This window comes from Gobius niger (genome assembly GCF_951799975.1).
Source record: "Gobius niger genome assembly, chromosome: 3".
In the NCBI taxonomy this organism is placed as follows: Eukaryota; Metazoa; Chordata; class Actinopteri; order Gobiiformes; family Gobiidae; genus Gobius; species Gobius niger.
The window spans coordinates 18,220,514-18,239,291 of NC_136854.1; the positions used below are offsets into that span (position 1 = coordinate 18,220,514).

At 41.7% G+C, this 18,778-nt stretch overlaps 1 protein-coding gene across 3 annotated transcripts in view; it reads left to right on the forward strand.

Annotated features, from left to right (window-relative positions):
- The window catches only part of inpp4b (inositol polyphosphate-4-phosphatase type II B), a gene marked incomplete at its 3' end in the record, with an annotated part of 213,401 nt that overhangs the window by 72,289 nt on the left and 122,334 nt on the right, over positions 1-18,778 (forward strand). For 2 of the 3 annotated variants that reach the window (XM_079553836.1, XM_079553835.1), the window contains exon 5: positions 11,993-12,072. In XM_079553836.1, the coding sequence (XP_079409962.1) occupies positions 11,993-12,072 (80 nt within the window). Of the gene's footprint in view, positions 1-2,173; positions 2,515-11,992; positions 12,073-18,778 lie in introns of those variants that run through there. The other variant, XM_079553837.1, reaches the window with a different exon arrangement.

Consider the following 18,778-nt stretch of genomic DNA (forward strand, 5'->3'; position numbering starts at 1 on the left):
TCTTTGGTATTTAAGCTTCTTATGCAGCACTTCCCCTCTGATACCTGCATGCAAGTAATCTTCTAGATGCAGAGCAAGTTTCTGATTTTGACGATTAATAGAAGCGCAAACGCCAAGTGCTGAGTCAAAAAGCTTTCTGTAATACTTTGAGAGTTTGTCTCACTCTGAAATCCTTCGCAAAAGTTGGAAATTTCAAGTAGATTGAAAGTTTCAAGTTTCAACACTTTTTTGAAGACATTTTTTTTGTCAAGATATTAGATGACTTTTAAGACATTTTCCACATTTGGCACAATATTATAAATGGAGATGGTATGATAACTAACTAAGGCTGAATTCAAACTTTCAGTAAGGCTGCACAACATATGGCCAAATTATTGTTATTGCAGCACTGAAGAAGAAGATCTTCTGCACCAACCACCATACATTCACTCACAAACATCATTCAACTTGGCCTATTGTACATGTTTTAGTGGTAGGGGAAACCTACGCAGACACAAGGAGAGCATGCAAACTCCACACAGAAAGGCCCCGTCCAGGTGGGAATGAAACCCTGGACCTTCGAGCTGTGAAGCTAGAGCGCTAACCGCTGCGCTGCTGTGCCGCCAATTGGTTGGTGCTGTAGCCATATTGCAAGAAGCCACAAGATTGTTGCAAAAATCACTGAGCACTTCCATCTGACTGAGATTTCCCATTTTGCACACACAGCCTAAAACAAAGATGTTTGCTGAGTTAAAATGTGTGAAAGTTTTGGTTTTGTCTTGTTTCGACACAGTGTTGCCCCCCCCCCCCAAAAAAAAATAACATTGCAATAATAGTGTTGTGGCAATATTCAAGACAGTTTTTGAATATCGCTAGCTTATTGTTACTGTCTAAAAGCTTCAAGTACAAGACAATACCGCCAAAAACAAAGGCCATACTGCCTTTGCTATTGGTACTTGGATGGTAGACAGTGGGTGAATGTAGTGTGTGAGTGAGTGGTTGGTTGGTTGGTTGGTGGTGGTCGGAGCAGCCGATGGCGCAGGTTGGTAGGCTCGCTTCCGTCAGTCTGCCCCAGGGCAGCTGTGGCTACAATAGTACCACCAAGTATGGAGTGAATGAATAATGCAATGTAAAGCGTCTTTGAGTGTCCAGTAAAGCGCTATATAAAACCAACGCATTATTATTATTATTTTTTATATATACATCCTTCCAAACAAACAAACAAGCAAACAATAACACATCATAAATAATCAACAAGCAGAGACCACATGCAGAAGTTTAAAACGAGGGCCATATAAATTATACACTCATGCACAACGCTCTCCTTACAAAGGGTTATGCACCAGTCTCCGCCATTATCCGTTATTGTTGCAAGGAAAACGAATTGATTTGATTTGCAAGCTGTTAGATCTTTAACCATTATCTTAAGCAGTCGATTATAAATAGTTCTCCGCGCTAAAAAATGAGAGCACACTCTTTGTTGCTGCTGATATTTTGGTCTTAAGAGTGTGTTTTGTCCCATTGAGCATGTCTTTGGCTGCTCCGTGGTGATAAGGGTCTAAGCAGTGCGGTCCTTTGTTCCATGAGAAGTATTTGTCTTCCTGTGTGACCAGAGTGAATGAAACCTGCCTATGTCCAAAGTCCCCCCGGATCAAACCCGTCACACTGCCTAATATCACATCCTTTGAGTTTGTATTCCAATTACCACTAGGCTAAGTTCCTGCTTTTTACTTTTTGTGGTAGCCCTACTCATGTTTGTAAAGTCTGAATATTTCACTGAGTTGTTGTCACTCTGCACCATATGAACAGTCATTTTGTGTTGCTTGCCCTGTTAATAGCCATAACAAGTCTTTCTTTCCTGTCGGCCATCTGAGTCATAGGCTGCTGCTGCTTCTGAGGTGACACACAACTATTGCCCTCCTCTGCTCCCTCTCTCTCTCTCTCTCTCTCCCCCCCTCTCTTCTTCCCTCTCTCTCTCTCTCTCTCTGTCCTCCCCCCTTCCTCTCTTTTCTCCCTCATGTCTCTCGCCCCATTTTACTGTGTTCCTATCTTGGTTTGAGCCCAATAATTGTCTGCCTTCCTTCCTTTGGGTCTCTTCCTCTTCTTGCTCTTTCCTCCACCGGCCGGGCTGCTCGCTCTCCCCTCCTTCCCTCTTTCTCTCTCTCTCTCTCCTCGATCTTTCTCGCTCTCTCTCTCTCTCTCTCTGTCAGCCTGCCACGGCAGCAGCAGCAGCAGCAGCAGCAGCAACAGCGCTAGTAGCTGACTGTAGCCAGCTTTCAGTCACTCTACACGCTGCAGTCTGCCCGTGTGTTTACAATGAGTGTGCCGGCTCGAAAGAAGGAGCTGCACAGCTGAGGGAAGCCAGTGCCGCACGGAAAGAATATCCTTGGACTAACTCCGTAACTAGGGAGCCGGATACGTCTCAGAGCTCATTAAGTGGGCAGAAGAAGATATAACATCCCCACGTTTCCTCTGGCTGATTATTTTCACTCTTTTGGGCACTCTTGCCTGTCAGGACTGTGCACAACATTAACTGTAAGTAGACTACTTCCTTCTGCTGCAAATGTCTGTCCCCTCACTCAGTCAGTGTGTCTTAGGAAAAAAAAAGAAAAAAAATGGACAGTCTCTGTGCGCATATTTGCATGTCAGCCCAAATGGCAAGTCCCGGCATCTCTAATGACTTAATTAGGGCAATTTGTAAAGCCCCGTTTGTTGCGACGGAACGCGGCACACACGGCTGACCTCCCCGTGCTGTACGTTTGTCCTTATTCATAAATGTTTGCCAGATGTCTATGCGCATTGAGTGCCAGAAGTGTCTCGGCGGCCGTTTGTTTGAAATGTCACTGGTGTAGCATGGAGATGAATGTCCTCTCTTCCAGGTATCCTCTGCAGCAACGCAAAGGGAAATTTCAAAAACAAAGTGGTCCTGTTGAGGCAGGTGCTCCATCGATTAAGGAGGGTTGTTCAAGATTGCCTTATCCATTTCAGGTGCATTATCTGGTAGAGTAAAAAGCACAGGATCAACAGATTCAACCTGTTCTACAGTGATGTGAATATAGTGCCTATGGACTTTTGGTGTTTGTTTTGTAATGCCCAGCACTCATTTCTCATGTTTGGTGAGTTTGGCATTCTAGAAACACCACGTCATATTGTGTGAGATTGGCTCCGTCTCACTGTGGTGAATTACCCCAACTATTTTTCCCTTTCTATCTTTATTTGAAGAAAAACAGAGAACGACACACAAGTCATTAAAAGAAACTAGACAATCTGCTTCCTTTTCTGCAACTTCTAATAAATGGCACATTCAGCAACAACCTCAATGTCTTGTGCAACAGTACTACTATATTTCTATTTGGGATTATTCAGCAGGAATCATAAGGGACATCAAAACTTGGTTTGAGTGTCATATTTGGCCCCTGGGCCCCGCTTTGTACACCGTGCTGCAATGATGTACCATGAGATTGTTACATCCTTTGTAGATAAAGCAACTCAAGATAACGCAGCTAGCACATTTGCAAAATTTTGCAGAACTTGTCACGGGACCAACATGCAGTGTGCACACAGCTGATACCAAGAACATAGCAGTGCAGTGTGAAAGAGTGAAGAATGACCAGGCAAAGACAGATAGCACAGGTTGGCGATAGAGAGCGAGAGTGTGTGTATGTGTCGTGCTGTCACCCCGGGTGTGCCGAAAATCAATAGATGTACAGCTCCACTCGGACCGTTTACCTCTGCCAAGTGATGAGCAGACCTGGCCCTTCAGAGCTCCCACAGACCAGCCCTGGGATTGCCTACAGCTCTCCACAGGCTTCTTCAATCTTCCCCCACCGCAGACCCTCCTCGCATCAGGGCTCTCATGTTTCACCAGTACTTAAATGTTTACCAACTGTAGGTGTTGGTGCTGTAAAATGTAATGTAACGTAAAATGGCTCTCTCATTCCTGTTTTTTATTGAGGAATGGTTGTCTTAAATCATGCCTTTATATTTAACCATCAGAAGCATGTGGTGGGGTTGGACTATGTTAAGGTCCTTGTTGTTCTTTTAAGCCGTAAATGTGGAAACAATATACTTTAAATAATAGTAATAATAATTTACACTTGTATTGTACTTTACAATACAATTTTGCTTCTTTGAGTGTCCAGCGCTATATAAAACCGATGCATTATTACTATTGTTAAAGCGCTACCCTGTAATCATTATTCATTCATGTCATAGTTGGTGATGGTAAGCTACAATTTTAGCCACAGCCACCCTTGGTGTAGACTGACGGAAGCGGGGCTGCCAATCTGCGCCATCAGTCCCTCCAACCATCACCAACCACTCGCTCACAAACTATAGTCATGCTAGCCTACTGTGCATGTTTTTAGTGAAACCTGCGCAGACACAGGGAGATTATGCAAACTCCTCACAGAATGGCCACCTCCCCCTTCTAGCTGTGAAGCACGAGCGCTACCCGCTGCGCCACCATGCTGGTATAGTTTTCAACACGAGAAAATTCAAAAATTCAATTGCGCTATAACATCAAGTCATATTAATAAGAATATGACTGCTTGTTTGTAAACTTTTTGTGCTTATGAGCATATTTCTGCTGTCCTGGAAAAATCCAGAGTCACCGGTGTACCAGCAACTACATTTCTAGAGCAGAACATACTCAAGCAAACAGGAAGCGGTGTAAACCAGGCCTGTGTTGCTGATGTGGTGATATTAGCCTTTCTGCGTTAATATTCAAACAGGAATATAAATTACGAAACTCACCTACCATCGATGTGTTTTTGGTCTCGCCTACTACCATTTTGATATAGGAATAACATGATGAACACCATACGGCAAAAGTTCCGGTTGGTTCGCTCGTATCTGCGCGGCGCTTGAGTCGTGGAGGAACGAGCCGGCGCTAAGATGGATAGACAGAGGAGAGAGCCCGAGCGTGTGAGAGCAGAACAGAGCAAGACCGTCATAATCAATCCTCCATGATCCTGGAAGAGCATCATTTGTCTTCTTTCTTTCTCCTGCTATTGCCTCTATCTTTCGCTCATTCCAACGTGCCGCAGCCACTTTGATCTCACGCAAGGAGGAGACGGTCCCAGGAGCTTCATTACTTTTAAAGCCTTCATCGTGAGGGGCCATAAAAAGATGCTAAGGAATGGATTTCTAAGACCATTTACCAGACGCAAGGTGCGGGCCGGCGAGTAACGGCCACACAGGGATATGATGTTCTTCCATGGCCCAGGGCTGTGGGTTATCAAGCCAGACTGGGACGGCTCATGATGTGTCAGAATTAGGGATATGACGGGTTTTTCGTGAACAGATTAAAGCATGGCACACGGGGGACGCTCACACTGCTGTTCAATAAGGAAGAGCCTCAGCGGTGCACAAGTTCTTGACTCTTCATGAATACATTACTTTTTCTGCTTTTTTGTCAGTTGGTCGGCTTTATCTGCCAGGACAGCAAAGGGTGAAAGGGGGTGAAGAGCACTATGTTGAATTTGATCTATTTTTGCCCCCATATCAGTTAGCTGTTGAAGTCTTTTTTAAAATAACACAAAAGCATGGCACCACAGTGATTACCACTCTCAGTTCCCAGGCTGAATTTCAATGTGGAGTTAACATGTTCTCCCTATGTCTGTGGTTCCCTCCAGGTGCTCCGGATTAACCCTACCACAAAAAAATAAACATAGTCAATCTACTGTTTTTCCCCCCACTGGGGCCAGGAATACCTTGATAAAGAAAGATTCTAAAATCTCAGTGAGACATGACGAAATGTTCTTGAAGTTCGCAAGATAATAAATCGATTCCCTAGTGATCCCAACAAACTGCAAAACGGGAGTGCAATTTTTGTAAGCCTGGCCTTTAAATATTGACAATAATAATGATATTGACAATAACCCATCATTCAAATACAACGATAATCTTAAAGCAGGGCTAAGTAACTCATGCCCCTGGAGGCCATAAGCGCCACTGCAGGTGTCGTAGCATGTTGCAGGGTTTTTTACTCATTAATTGTCCGTGAGAGTAAATACTACGCTGACCGAAGAGACAAAGGGAGAGAGGGATATTGTGCATCCAATTACACAATGGAGATAATTTTTTTCACTCAAACTTGGCTGTAAATACTGTTTAAGTGGTGCTAGCCCGCAGTTAGCTTTGCCCGGTAGCCTGTTAGCTTCTTTTTCATGATTCCATTAGTGTGTATTGGGGCCTGCAGGTCAGAGCAGGGAAAGCTGCAAGTGTGGTTTTCTGGGCAGAAAACCACAGTAGTTCAGGGCTTACTCCCTAAACTTAAATTGTTGAGTCGCACTTAAATTGGCTCTTCCGCCTAGATCTTAAAACACTTTAAACTTGTGGGTTTCATATTGTTACCTTGTTGACCTTGTGTTCTCGGCTTCTTTCTCATTTTCAGTCAGTGAGATCATTGCACGTATAGCGGTCTTGAGACTTTTCAGGTGTATGTAAGAGTGTTCGCTGTTCAGATGAGGCGCGGGGGAAACGCATGGAGAGGAAGTGACGGACGAAAAGGTCAGCAGACATGAGGGCATTTTTTAAAAATCTGATACGAGGAGGGGGCATAGAGGTGAAGTGAAGGAGGAAGCTAGATAGGAATAAAGTGGAGCCAAAATAGCTAAACAATAAAAGATAAGAATCCCAACCTTTTTAACAGCACAGTAAATTATGCACAAATAATGACACACTGCATGATCAACAATACGGCATAAGTTCTAAGGTGTAAGATGATATTGTCCATGTTAGCCATTCCTACGAAACCCAACGCTTGTTAATTACTTTATTTTCTTAGACAATGCATTACACAAGCAGTATTCTATTACATTAAACTATTGAAACGTAAACCGCAAGAGAGAAAGTCAATTAAGCATGAAGCCTGTGGTCCCTGATGTAATTATGTTGGAGATACGCTGGCTTTCATTAGTCCTCCCATGGATATACTCAACTAAAATATTATAAATCAAAACACAGACTTGACTCTCCAATCAATGCCATGTTCGTCACTGCTTTAATTGTGCTTTACATTGCGGCAGTACTCAAAGTCGAGAACAGAAGTGGAAGAAATCTTTTCATCACTTGCTGTAACCTCTGATTTTGCCCATGTGACCTTTATGAAATTAGTATTGACCCAGAAAAGTGACTTGCACACAATGCCGTATAAAAGATGGCCCGGGTATCTTGAACTGCACAAGTTCTCTATTTAAGAGAAGTTGTCTCTGAGGTGACTTAATCGATGGGACCGACAAGTAGGGCTCAACAGGAGTACAGAAGTATAGAAGATCATCCGTAGAACATTTATACGCCAAATGTATTAATAGCTTGCTTTCTAACGCGATATCTTTTTGAAATGGTTTAGAACGTTACTTGTGTCTATAGGTTTCTATGACGTCATGCATGTGAACGCACCATATATTTTCGCCCCATCTTGTCCCACTCATTTCATTGTGCCCACTGGTGCTTAGTGGCTGAATCATGTCGAGGTAATTGACTCTGTGCATAACTTCAAATCATACCAACGCCGCCCAAGAAGTGACTTCCTGTTTCGATCCAGCACGCCAAAATAAAAGCACACAGCTCGTGTCATTGATTAGTTCAGCAGGTACAGGTGCAACATTAAAAGAATATCATTAAATACACATATTTGAAGTGTTGACTGTTATTAATTAGGCAGAAAGAAAGCTGAATTAATTAACTGCTGAACTAATGAATAAGATTGTGCTTTGGTGTGCTGGATCGAAACAGGAAGTCCCTTCTTGTGCGGCGTTGTTATGATTTGAAGTTACGTACAGAGTCATTAGGGAAAAAAATAAATTGAATGCACTTTCAATTCTGTGTATATTCAGAATCGTGTATTGAATTTGACTAAGGTGTCAGAAGCACCTACAAAGATCTTGGTAGTTGATACAACACCTAAAGCTAATTTGCATTCTTCCCCAGCTTCGGAAAGTCAGCCTTGATTTCATTTTCACAGCAAGATAAAAGCTTTGACTGCAGTCTAACAGAGCAGACCAGGACAAGAGAATGTTTTCTTGTTTTGTTCGGTCTCTACTGAAGGTTTGTATATGGAGACGACCGAAATAACACAAAGGTTTTTGAGTGCTTTTCTTGGCTGGAAGTGGCAATGTATGCAAGTTTCTGGATATTGTTGGCAGACACACATAGTCGGAGCGTTTGTGCAGTGCGGCGGCTTTAATTAAGAGCTGCTCCTCCGCGCTCTGAAATATGTGCCATCACCTTTGTACCTGTTGTTAATTACCAGCTCTGTGTTTTAGCTTAGCTCAGAGCGCACTGTGTCCTTGGCCCACTCGAGCTCGCTACTCCCCACGTATAGCTCAAAGCGGCACTATCAAACATGGTTTAGATGTTGGTTAAGTGTGAGCACAAGAAGGGCCTGCATTAATCCTTTATGCACAGTTACGTACGTCATACACGGTTAGCTCTTAATTATACAGCACAATAATAGCATAGTAACACGTTGGGGACGTACGTAATGGTGTAATAACATGCGGGGCACTCAAAACGACGTGTCTCTCAAACCCTTGGTGCAGTAACACAATTAAGTTAACCTCTTAACCCCCGCCTTAACCAAGCACATTTTCTCCAGTTCGACTTTAACCCAATCTAAAGGCTTCTTGAAAAAAAAGTGTAAGAATAGCGACAAAAAAGAGACGTAAATGAGGATGGAAGCATAGCCAAAAAAGCATCAAAAGAGAGACAAAAGCGCAACAAGCGCACAACAAAAATGGAACTAGACATTTGACAAAGTGATGAAAAATGTGACAACAAAAGCATCAACAACGCAACACAAAGAGCAATAAAAATGCAACAAAATGTGACAAAATGGCAACGGAAATACGGCCAAGAAAAGCGTCGACAACGCAAGGAAAAATCTTGGAAAAAGCTTTCAGATGAGCCGTTAAACTGGGGTTAGGCTTGTACGCTCCAGTCGAGAAGCTTTTAGATTTGGGTAAAGCTGAACTGGAGAAAATGTGCTTGGTTAAGGTGGGCGTAGGAGGTTAAAAACAAAGTAATATCATGAACATAGGCACACAAGGGAAGAGTTTAGCTTCCTGAACCCTGTTTTGAAATTGCCCTACAGTCAGTTGAACCTGGCACGGGCACTGCAGGTTTCTCCCCAAGGCAGAATTGAAGAGACTGTGAGATTGCCGTGGTAACTCCCTCTGAAAGACGGTCGAATGGGCCCTGTCCATATCATTGTTAAGCCCAAAGCATAAAAGTCTTAGACATTTAACGAAGAAGAGTGTGTCTACATCCAAAGAGTGTACAGTACAGTAGCCTCTGCAAGTAATTACTTGGAAACAGGGCAGGTGCCTTGTTTCCTTGATCTTCTATTATCATTGACCTTAAACCTGAACCTAACCAGAAAACATAGTATTTGTCTGTAAAAATCAAACAGGGCTTCAAGCTAAACCAGTTTTATTTAGTTTTTTTGTTACGGTTTTAAAATAAAATATGCTTAATTGTATTTGTATATTTCTTACTAATATTTTCCAGGTACTTTTAAGTCAAAAGCGAAATTATTATTATTATTATTTTTTTTCATTTTTTATAATTTTCATGATATAAAACCCAGCTATGCAAAGGTAAAAAATTCCGATGTCATTTGAAAGCAAGGCCAATGCGCCAGACGGATAAAACACTGATGCCTCTCACAAAAGCTGCTTCTTTACCACTGACTGTACAAAGGTCTGTGTGGATGACTTCTTCTGGTTCTTGATTAAACTTTGTGAACGTTTCCGGCAATTTCTGACATTTTTCGTACCAACATTGAAAGCGTCTTCGTACAAATCTCAAGATCAGGTTCGAGGACGCTAAAGCACTGAAACTCAACCGGTTAATAAAAAGGATGCTGCAAACGAGAATTACATGTACGTTTTTTTTTTTTTGTCTTAAGCCTTCTGCAGTAATTCCATAAATACCACTGTATAATGGAAAAACATTGATTTGCGGTGGCCGTGGTACAGATCATGCTTAAGCCTAAAACAAACTTTATACAAGCAGCTACAGGCTGCTTGAAGCTCACAGTCTCCTCTGTTGCCCCAGGCTACAAGAGTACTATAGCAGCCTCTCCAGGGCAGTACAGCACCCTCTGTCAGTACATCAATACATCTCACTACCTTAACACATTATTTAGGCCCCTCTGCGACTGAGAAAGACTTTATAAACTGTATTTAGTTTTGCTGTTTATGTATTTCTCTTTCCCTCAACTTTATCAGCGTGTGGTTGTACAAATTGATGTCCGTCTTGCCAGTAGGAGTTTGTCTTCAGAGTGAGCGCGTGCTAACCTCCTGTTATTGATGCGCTCAGTCCGGCCTCTCTGTCTGTCTTACATGACCTAGTTGCCGTGCGCTGACTCCTCGCTCAAATCACGCCTCCAGCAAACCCCTGTTGTCAGTGAGGCAGAGGAAGACAATCGGGCCACTGTGTCCGCGGACAAATAAATGTGGGGGGGTCTAGATTCTCGGGACCGGCGTTCTCATAAATACAAGGCATGATTCCGAAAGTCAGTAAAATGCCCACTGTTTATTTTAATAATGTGAAATTTAAGTGCATGTGAAAATTTTGTTTTTCCTATTTCTTATTTTTCCCAAACTTTTTAAGAGTATGTTTCTATATATAAACTACCGGTCAAAAGTTTGGAGATGCTTTTTTATAGGAATTGCTTTTTTCTTATTTTTCAAGACCATTTACACTGTAGATTCTCACTGAAGGCATTGATTTATGAATGAACATGTATCCAATTATGTTTAACAAAAAAAAAAAATAGCCGCCTTTTCCTTTGATTACTGCTTTGCATTTTTTACATTTTCTCAATGAGCTTCACGATGTCGTCACCAGAAAAGGTTTTCACTATTTCAGGTGACGACCTTATTATATAAAGCTCATGCAAATGCTAAGAAAAAAGGCTGGCAATTTTGAAGACATCACATGTGTTTATTTATACTTAAAGCAGTACTAAGTAACTTGTTAACCTAATAAATCCTTTTCGTAGTCCCTCTGGGGGTTGTACAAGTGTTAAGGGGATGATTGGGGGGTCTTTCATTTCCCCTGGTTTCTCCAGAAAACCATTGCAACTTTGCCTGCACCGGGTCACACTAATGGAATAATCACAAAGAAGTAGCTAACAAGCTAACAGGCAAAGCTAGCTCTGGGCTAGCGCCACTTAAACTGTATTTACAGCAAAGTTTGAGAGAAAAAAATTCTGTCCATTGTGTGATTGGATGTACAATATCCCTCTCTCCCTTTGTCTTTTCTGTCAGTGTAGTATTTACTCTCATGGACAGTTAATGAGTGAAAAACATGCTACAACACTTGGAGTGGCGCTTATGACCTCTTTGGGCATGAGTTACTTAGTACAGCTTTAAATGACTTCACTGAGTTGATTGTATCCTACTGTTTAGTTCAGTGGGGTGCGAAAGTTTAAATGAAACTGTGAAGCACTTTAAATTGTCTTGTGTATGAATTGTGCTCGACAAATGAACTAGCCTTGCCTTGCTCTCTGGAGGACTATCCATACGCAGAATACCAATGGCCATGGCAAAAATCCCTAGTGGATTTTGAGGTCCGTTCAGCATCATTACCCATTTGTGGAAGCCATCTACTTTCTAACTTCAGCTTTTTCACAGATGGTGTTACGTTTTCCTCCAGAATTTGTTTGGGAATTGGAAATGAATTGAATACATTCGAAATTTCATTCTACCCTGGAAATTTTCCCTGTGCCACTACATACACAATGGGCTATTCCTCCCGCTGCAGTCCTGACTAAGCCAACTGTCCCGACCACTTCAGTTTGGATGGAATGCAAGGGTCCTTAATTTTCTGTCATTTTATTTATTAAACCTGCCTGAAGCTGTATGGATTCCATTTGTCCAAATATCACATTATACTGAAACATTGTTTACTTAGTTAGCGCTTGAGCCCACACTCCTTTATATAGTGTTTGAACTTGCATCCACCCTCACTCATAGTCCGTCCTTTTTTTCTTCTTTTTCAGAGCAACTTCCTGGGCTCAGCTACTTTTTCCATAGGCGATCTCCTGAGGGCTAAAGATGAACGGCTAACCTTGAATCTCAGGTGAGTTCTTGCCTATGAAAAACACATCCACCTACGCTCTGTGGCTGCAGCCCGCTAGTCTAAGATTATCTCATCTTAACACTATGCTATCTTTTAACACCAAGCCTGGCATCAAGAGCCGGGAGAGAGCAAATCTAAACGCAGATGTTGCAAAGGAAGCCCGGGCACATTACAGTAGCTGCCAGCAATGTTTGTTTCTTCTGCGCAGTGTTAACATGCGGGAATACAGCGCTGTGATCCGTGTTTTGGCTTTTTCTTACTATTGCTGAATGGGGGTGGCAAGAATTGTCAGCTCTAAAAGTTAAAATAAAGATTTGGTATAGTTTGTGTGGCATTTGGGATATATTTATTTGGGATTGAATGCAACATGGGCTGAGATTTTTCATCTGAAAATGAGACGCGGTGTATTGGAGTTTTGGCACTCAGTCACTGCTGTTTACACTGGGGGGGTGGTAATGCTGTTTTCCATTTGTCCTCTGATGTCTTGAGCTCTGAGCAGGGAAGCCATTTTTTATTCAAATTGCTGGATGTCAGTTGAGTTAGCTCTCGTTGTCATTAGACTGCGGTGAACTTTAACATCATTAGCAAAGCAGAGCAAACAGTGCATTTTATACCCGCAGAGGCTTAACAGCTGCGCGGGAACAGGTTCACACTAAACGGTTGAGAACACAAGACATGTAATGATTTAGGAATGTAATGGTTCCTAAATCTTTCTAGCTCAGAGTTCAGAGATGTTACCTGAGTTTATGCATCCAAATCGGAAGGGTTGAAATTTACATTTAAAGCCACACCGCGTAGAATCTTACCCTATAAATAAAATTGAAATATAAGCATTTATTTTATGACAGATATTTTCATTATTGAAAAATACCTCATAAATGTACAAACAAGCATTTATGAGGCTCACCCCTCCTAAGAAATGACTATAAACTTTACTGGGAGGGGGTGCGTCTCCAGCTCGTTTCCATGGAGATGTGACAAAAGGCAGTAGAATTTGAGATATAAACAGGTTAGTTTCTCATCCAAGTCTATTCTTTTATTACACACTGCAGTAATAGCATTTTCTGTGTCATTAGGAACATGTTTTGTTTTGCCACAACAGTCCAGTCCAAAATGTTACGCAGTGTACCTTTAATTTACAAAAATCCGACCTTTTGGAATAAATCGAACGCTGCATAAGAGTGGAAGACGCTGAAGAGGCTGATGGTACTTTATGTAAAAATGCAATGCAGTCAGTTACATTCGTTTACTTATTGTGCTACAAGCAAAGACATATTTAGAATGGCTGTAGATTGTCAATAAAATCGCTTATGTTGGTGGTAGTAAGAGTGGGAGATCTAGAAGCTGAAGGAGCTGGCGGTAGAATGGTACAATGCATGCTGTACTGCTGTTGCTGGCAGGATGTTTCCTTTCTTCCTTGATCCCTGATTGTTAAAAGACATAGGGCCAGGCCCTTAGCGAAATGAGATTTTCGAAATGATGGAGCTATGCGCTCTGCGTCTTCGCCCCTTTAAGAGGGCGTTGCCAGAGGAGGTGACTGCTCTGATGGGAGCACCGCTCACATTCATTTCCTCGTTTACGTCACGCTGCTTTGTGTTCTTCCTTAAGCATTACGGGCTCTCACAGGTCAAACTAAAAACTTTATTAACCCCATCGCGAGCTAAACAATGTTCATGTCTTGAGAGAAAGAGATGTAGCTACAGTCGGTCCCGCTGTGGTGCTGATCGGCCTGGTCGTAAATGCGAAACAAAACAAATGCACATGTTCACCCCCGCTCCCCCACAACCCCTCTAGCACGCCCTGTTCCGACCGCGGAGTCGATCTGGTTGGAGGAAAAAGCATTTCTCCACCCAACGTACATCCCACTTAAATGTGGTAAGTCTGGAGCTGCAAGATCACAAAGTGCGCTCTTAATAAGCCCAAAATGTTACGCTATAGTCTGCGTTTTGAAACACAAGATCGGGCCCCTCATTTCTAATGATGAGAAGTTGTGTGACTTAAACGGTAGGTCTAATTATTATAAATATGACGTTTGGGTTAGATTGGAAAGATAGAGCCAATGAAGAACAGATAGTTTTCCAATAAAAAATATTTTTGTTACAAGTTATGTTCAAGGTTAGTCAAATATAGGCACAGACAAAACCTTTAAGAAAGATTATTGAATGTGGTGGATACAGCTTTTTATTCAAACAAAAATATCTTCAACTCAATTAGCGTTTTACATTTATTAAAAATGTTTCTTTTTGTTCTTCATTATCCAGACTCCTGAGCGTAGACACGACGATTATAAATAATAAATGAGTTAAAGGTGAGCATAAGGTCAAAACAGCGCTTCAGTCAAAGGACACTGCGATGTCATGGTGTAATCACAATCACAGCCGCCAGCAAAGGACAAAAACACAAAGTTATTTATTATTTTATGGAAAGCGATAGAAAACTGGGAGGCCGGTCATTTTCACAGCAGTCATATATTTCCATTTCACGGTGAAACATCAAAACATCAAGTCGTAGATAAGCCCTTCTCTGGAATATGATTAATGCTGCATCCATTTATGAAAGCTTGACATGATTGCCCAAAGTAACTTTCACATCTATAAATAGTGGTCTGCCATGCTCTGACAGCCATGAAATGTTGTTTTGCTGCTCTGTTTACAAATTCTGCACGAGCCTGTACAGAGGTGAGAGCCACTAACATGAATGTCATTATGAGGTGAAGCTGCTAATTTATTACTGATTGGTGTGTGTGGGAGTGTACAGTCCCATTGGGTATCATTATAAAAACCTTTGCATAATATAGTGACTTCAGGCATAGGTAACAATGAACCAAGTTTACTCAAACACATGAATGCGTTTGAGTACAAATACTCAATTGCACCCAAAAAAAACTCATTTTAGGTTTTGTAATAAGATACGAAATGTGTAGATCCTGCGTTTGCTTTGAGTGAGTTGAACTTTACTAAACCATAAAGGCAGAAAAGGTCACATTGCTGTTCAGGAGATGGAGATGGAGAATGATGGGAGGAGGTTTTGAGTAAATTGGGTTTATTCGATTAAATTTGTGATGAACAAGCTTAATGTTATGTAATTTTGTTAACATAGCCGTGGCCCCAGAAGATTTGCCTGTCAGATTGTGTTTGCCGCTTTTCTGTAGATGTTGATGAATTCATTTGAACAATATGAGAAACTGGCAGAAAAACAAGTCAATCAGTAAACAAAAGCTGCTAATGAGAACACAGACTGCTGTCAAAGAACATCTGGGACAACTGTTAATCACGATCAAATACAAGTCGCAATTCTAATGGTCACGCTTATCAAACAGCAAACGCTGCAGTAATTGAGGAAATATAATGTCATTCGCAAATAAAGTATTGGGTCTCGAATCACTACGAGGTACGTTCATGCATGCTTACGATTTTTGTAATTATTTTTGCAGGCCATGTTTTAATGTTCTCGCAAACGTTTGGTAAGAGATTTTTACTTCAATCATCAACGTTGTGTTATGTAATTTGATAATGCCATGTTACTTGCTTGTTGCTTTGGAAAACTCTCGTTCTTCCAGTTTGTCCTCCAGTGTCACGAAGGGAGCTGAGTTAAGATGGAAAGTAAAACACAGTGAGTAGTTTAAAATTCAACAATAGAAGTTGAATAAATAGAATGAGAGCATACAACTGCATAACCCAAAGCTCAGAAACCAAATATAGAAGTACATGAATAGTTAGAGTACACAGTTGGAAAATGAATCGTAATCGGATCACAACCGGCAAATGGCAAAGGCTGCAATTATTTAGCTCTGCAGTCTGCAGAGGAATAAATATTCCTGTCTCTTTTATGATTTAAACCTGTCTTTCTGGCCGCTGTATACACATCGCCTTCTGCCAAAACATTATTGTCAGAGGGAGCTGACAAAGGTTTCTTGGGTAAGATGCAAAACATCCCACACTTTAATTACTACGTACAGATGACGGCTTTCGAACCTTTGTCTACGATATGTCTCTAAGAATCAACAAACATGTTCAGATATGCATGTCGTTTAGCAGGTCATATTTCAGTCTTTCTCGGAAATGTTAATGTCCCTTGAACACGTTTTAAACTTTTTACAACATCCTCAGATCTACACAAGGTCCTGCTTAATTGGGCCTTGTTTTGTGTGCTTTGTACTATAACACTTCTGAAAATTACATGTATGCTTGTGTCTTTTAATGTCTTGTCCTGTCAGAGTACAGCTGGTCTAAACACCTGCTCATAGGCAAGATGTTGTGATTTCTTTTGCCAGACTTCTGTTTTTTTTTTATCCATCGTCGTGTCTGAAAATATGCCCCGCTGGCTACGCTCTCCCTCTTCCTATACCCTCTCTTTTATGCCTTTCATTTCCTGCCGCTGATCCTAGGTCAGTCAGAATAATTGCATGTTGCACAACTGACTGTACTACCGCTGATGAGATCAGACTCTTCCCTCCAGTTTGCAGATTTCAAGCGCGGGTGTCTGGGCGCACACTCAAAACACCGGGCATTCATCCTTTTTGTTGTTTCACTCTTCTGCTGGGATTCTCTTTCGTTTTGTTGTTTCATTCTTGAGCATATGTCCTTCCAAGATTTACTGTGTTATTTTATTTGTTTGTATGTGTAACAAATGCACATATATGTTCATGTTTAGGTTTCAGAATGCACTGAAATTGGCGTTACATAATGTTGAGGAAATACAGCATACAGTGCTTTTGTTGACAAGGTCGTCATAGTTGGTGCAGTGGGCGGTCAAGGCTGCTGCCCTGTATACACTGAACCCCAGTAATGCTGGTTTTCACCAACTGTTGAATGCATGTACGACTTAAGGAAACAAATAAGACATAGAGTATAATGGACCAATGCTGGGCCAAAGGGGGGAAGGACCTTTGTTTCCCAGTGTCTTTATCATGGCTCCAGTTTGTGACAATGATGACGTCTACACACTTTGTTCCCTAGCAAACATTCTTGTCATAAAATTCCATAAGTGCTCAGGCGTGATCCAATTCCAAGTCAGCACATACCGCACATGTCTTTGCACAGCCCCACAGAGGTGCAGATATAAAAAGACTTCCTTGCAAAAGGTCAAAGTTGCTTTTAACGATGTTTTTCGAATCCTCTTGAAAAAGCCGAGGTACACAAGCACCAGCCCGCCCTACCAGTACAATTCCATCTGAAAATAAGAGCTAGCTTCCAAATAGGGGGACACACTTGCAACATGGCGGCAATGATGCTGTGTGTATTGAAAGCATTAGGATAATCTACCTCATTTTTTTTAATACCAATTTCATGTTGAGTAAATACCATGTTTTAAATTGCCAACAGATACAAGCTTAAGATAATATTCTGCATCTTTGTACTGACTGAACTCCATAACGGTTTATTTCTCATTTGGATGTGCTTTGCTTTGTGAAACTGGAAATGAGAAACACTGGTTTTGCCTTACAAGGGCACGGTGCAATGAATGTCAAATGAACTAGAAAAGAAATATCTCAATGAGAACATGAACAGGGCTGCTTTATTGGACTGCGCAGGTCGCGGTGACTTTGCATATTCTGTTGTTGACTTCATTGTCGTCATCGAGAAGTTTGTCGTCTGCATTTCACCCGCTCTTCAGCTTTTAAGGAAACCTGTTAAGATCCATCGACTGATCTTTAGCCAATAGATCTTGGGCGCACCAAGCCAGTAGATTTGTGTGTTTTTCATGTTTTTGGGTGCAAATTTGACATTTCATATGTATACAACTCAAATAAGGAAGACTGTTTTCAAAGCAGAAGTTCTTTTTACCCTTGCAACCGTTAATGTGATGTTTTCTCCAGTTGCGTAATTTTTTTCTGCACAGATGTTGCCCATATTACATTACGCGACACTGATCATGTTACACTACACTGATCCACAAATGCAAGAGAAAGTCCTATGTTTTTATTTAAGTCGGCTACAGATCGGGGCGCTCTTTATTACCCTGTACGTGGCAGAAACTTCCGTGAGTCTCAGAACCAATATGACTTTGACCGAGTTGAGTTCATAATGCAGATTTACTCTTGAGCTGAGCATATGTAGAGAAGAGATTGCTATTTGACCAGCGGCTGTGTGCCTGTGTGTGTGTGTTCCACTGGCTTTGGTAAAGTTCACAGTTATAGCGCGCAGTCCACCTTAGAGCCCTCAGACCCAACAACTCGCAGCCTACACTCTCCTCTTCAAGGTCTGTTTGTTACGGCCTCTCTTTATTTCCTGTGCGGCATGGCCAAAAAATAACAATCATTTCTATATTAAAAAAGAAAAAAAAAACTGCCATTGTAAAAGTCAGTTTGCCTTTTGTGTAACCCCTCGCTTAGCTTGGTTCCACCTCGCACCTTTACAAAATGCCCCTGTGCTACTCATCTCTATGGCTTGCTGTTTGGCTTAAAAAGTTAAAGCCCGTGTACCCAATTTCTGCAGATTTCTCAAATGAGACAGAGGGAGCTAGTGTGACCGGTGGACTTCTGCGTTGTGTAGTTTATGCAGTTTGTGATGTATTGTGATGTAAGAAGCCACGAGACACAGCGGTAACTTTCCCCAGTCCCATGTTAACTTACAGGAGAGAAGGGGCGGGCACAACTCATGGCGGCGCCCACACGAACTTCCGGAAAAAGGTCAATTGGGATTTAAGAAGTTGTCAGCGTGATTCGGGTTGCATATGTTTTTGAAAACTGACAGTGCCACGTACA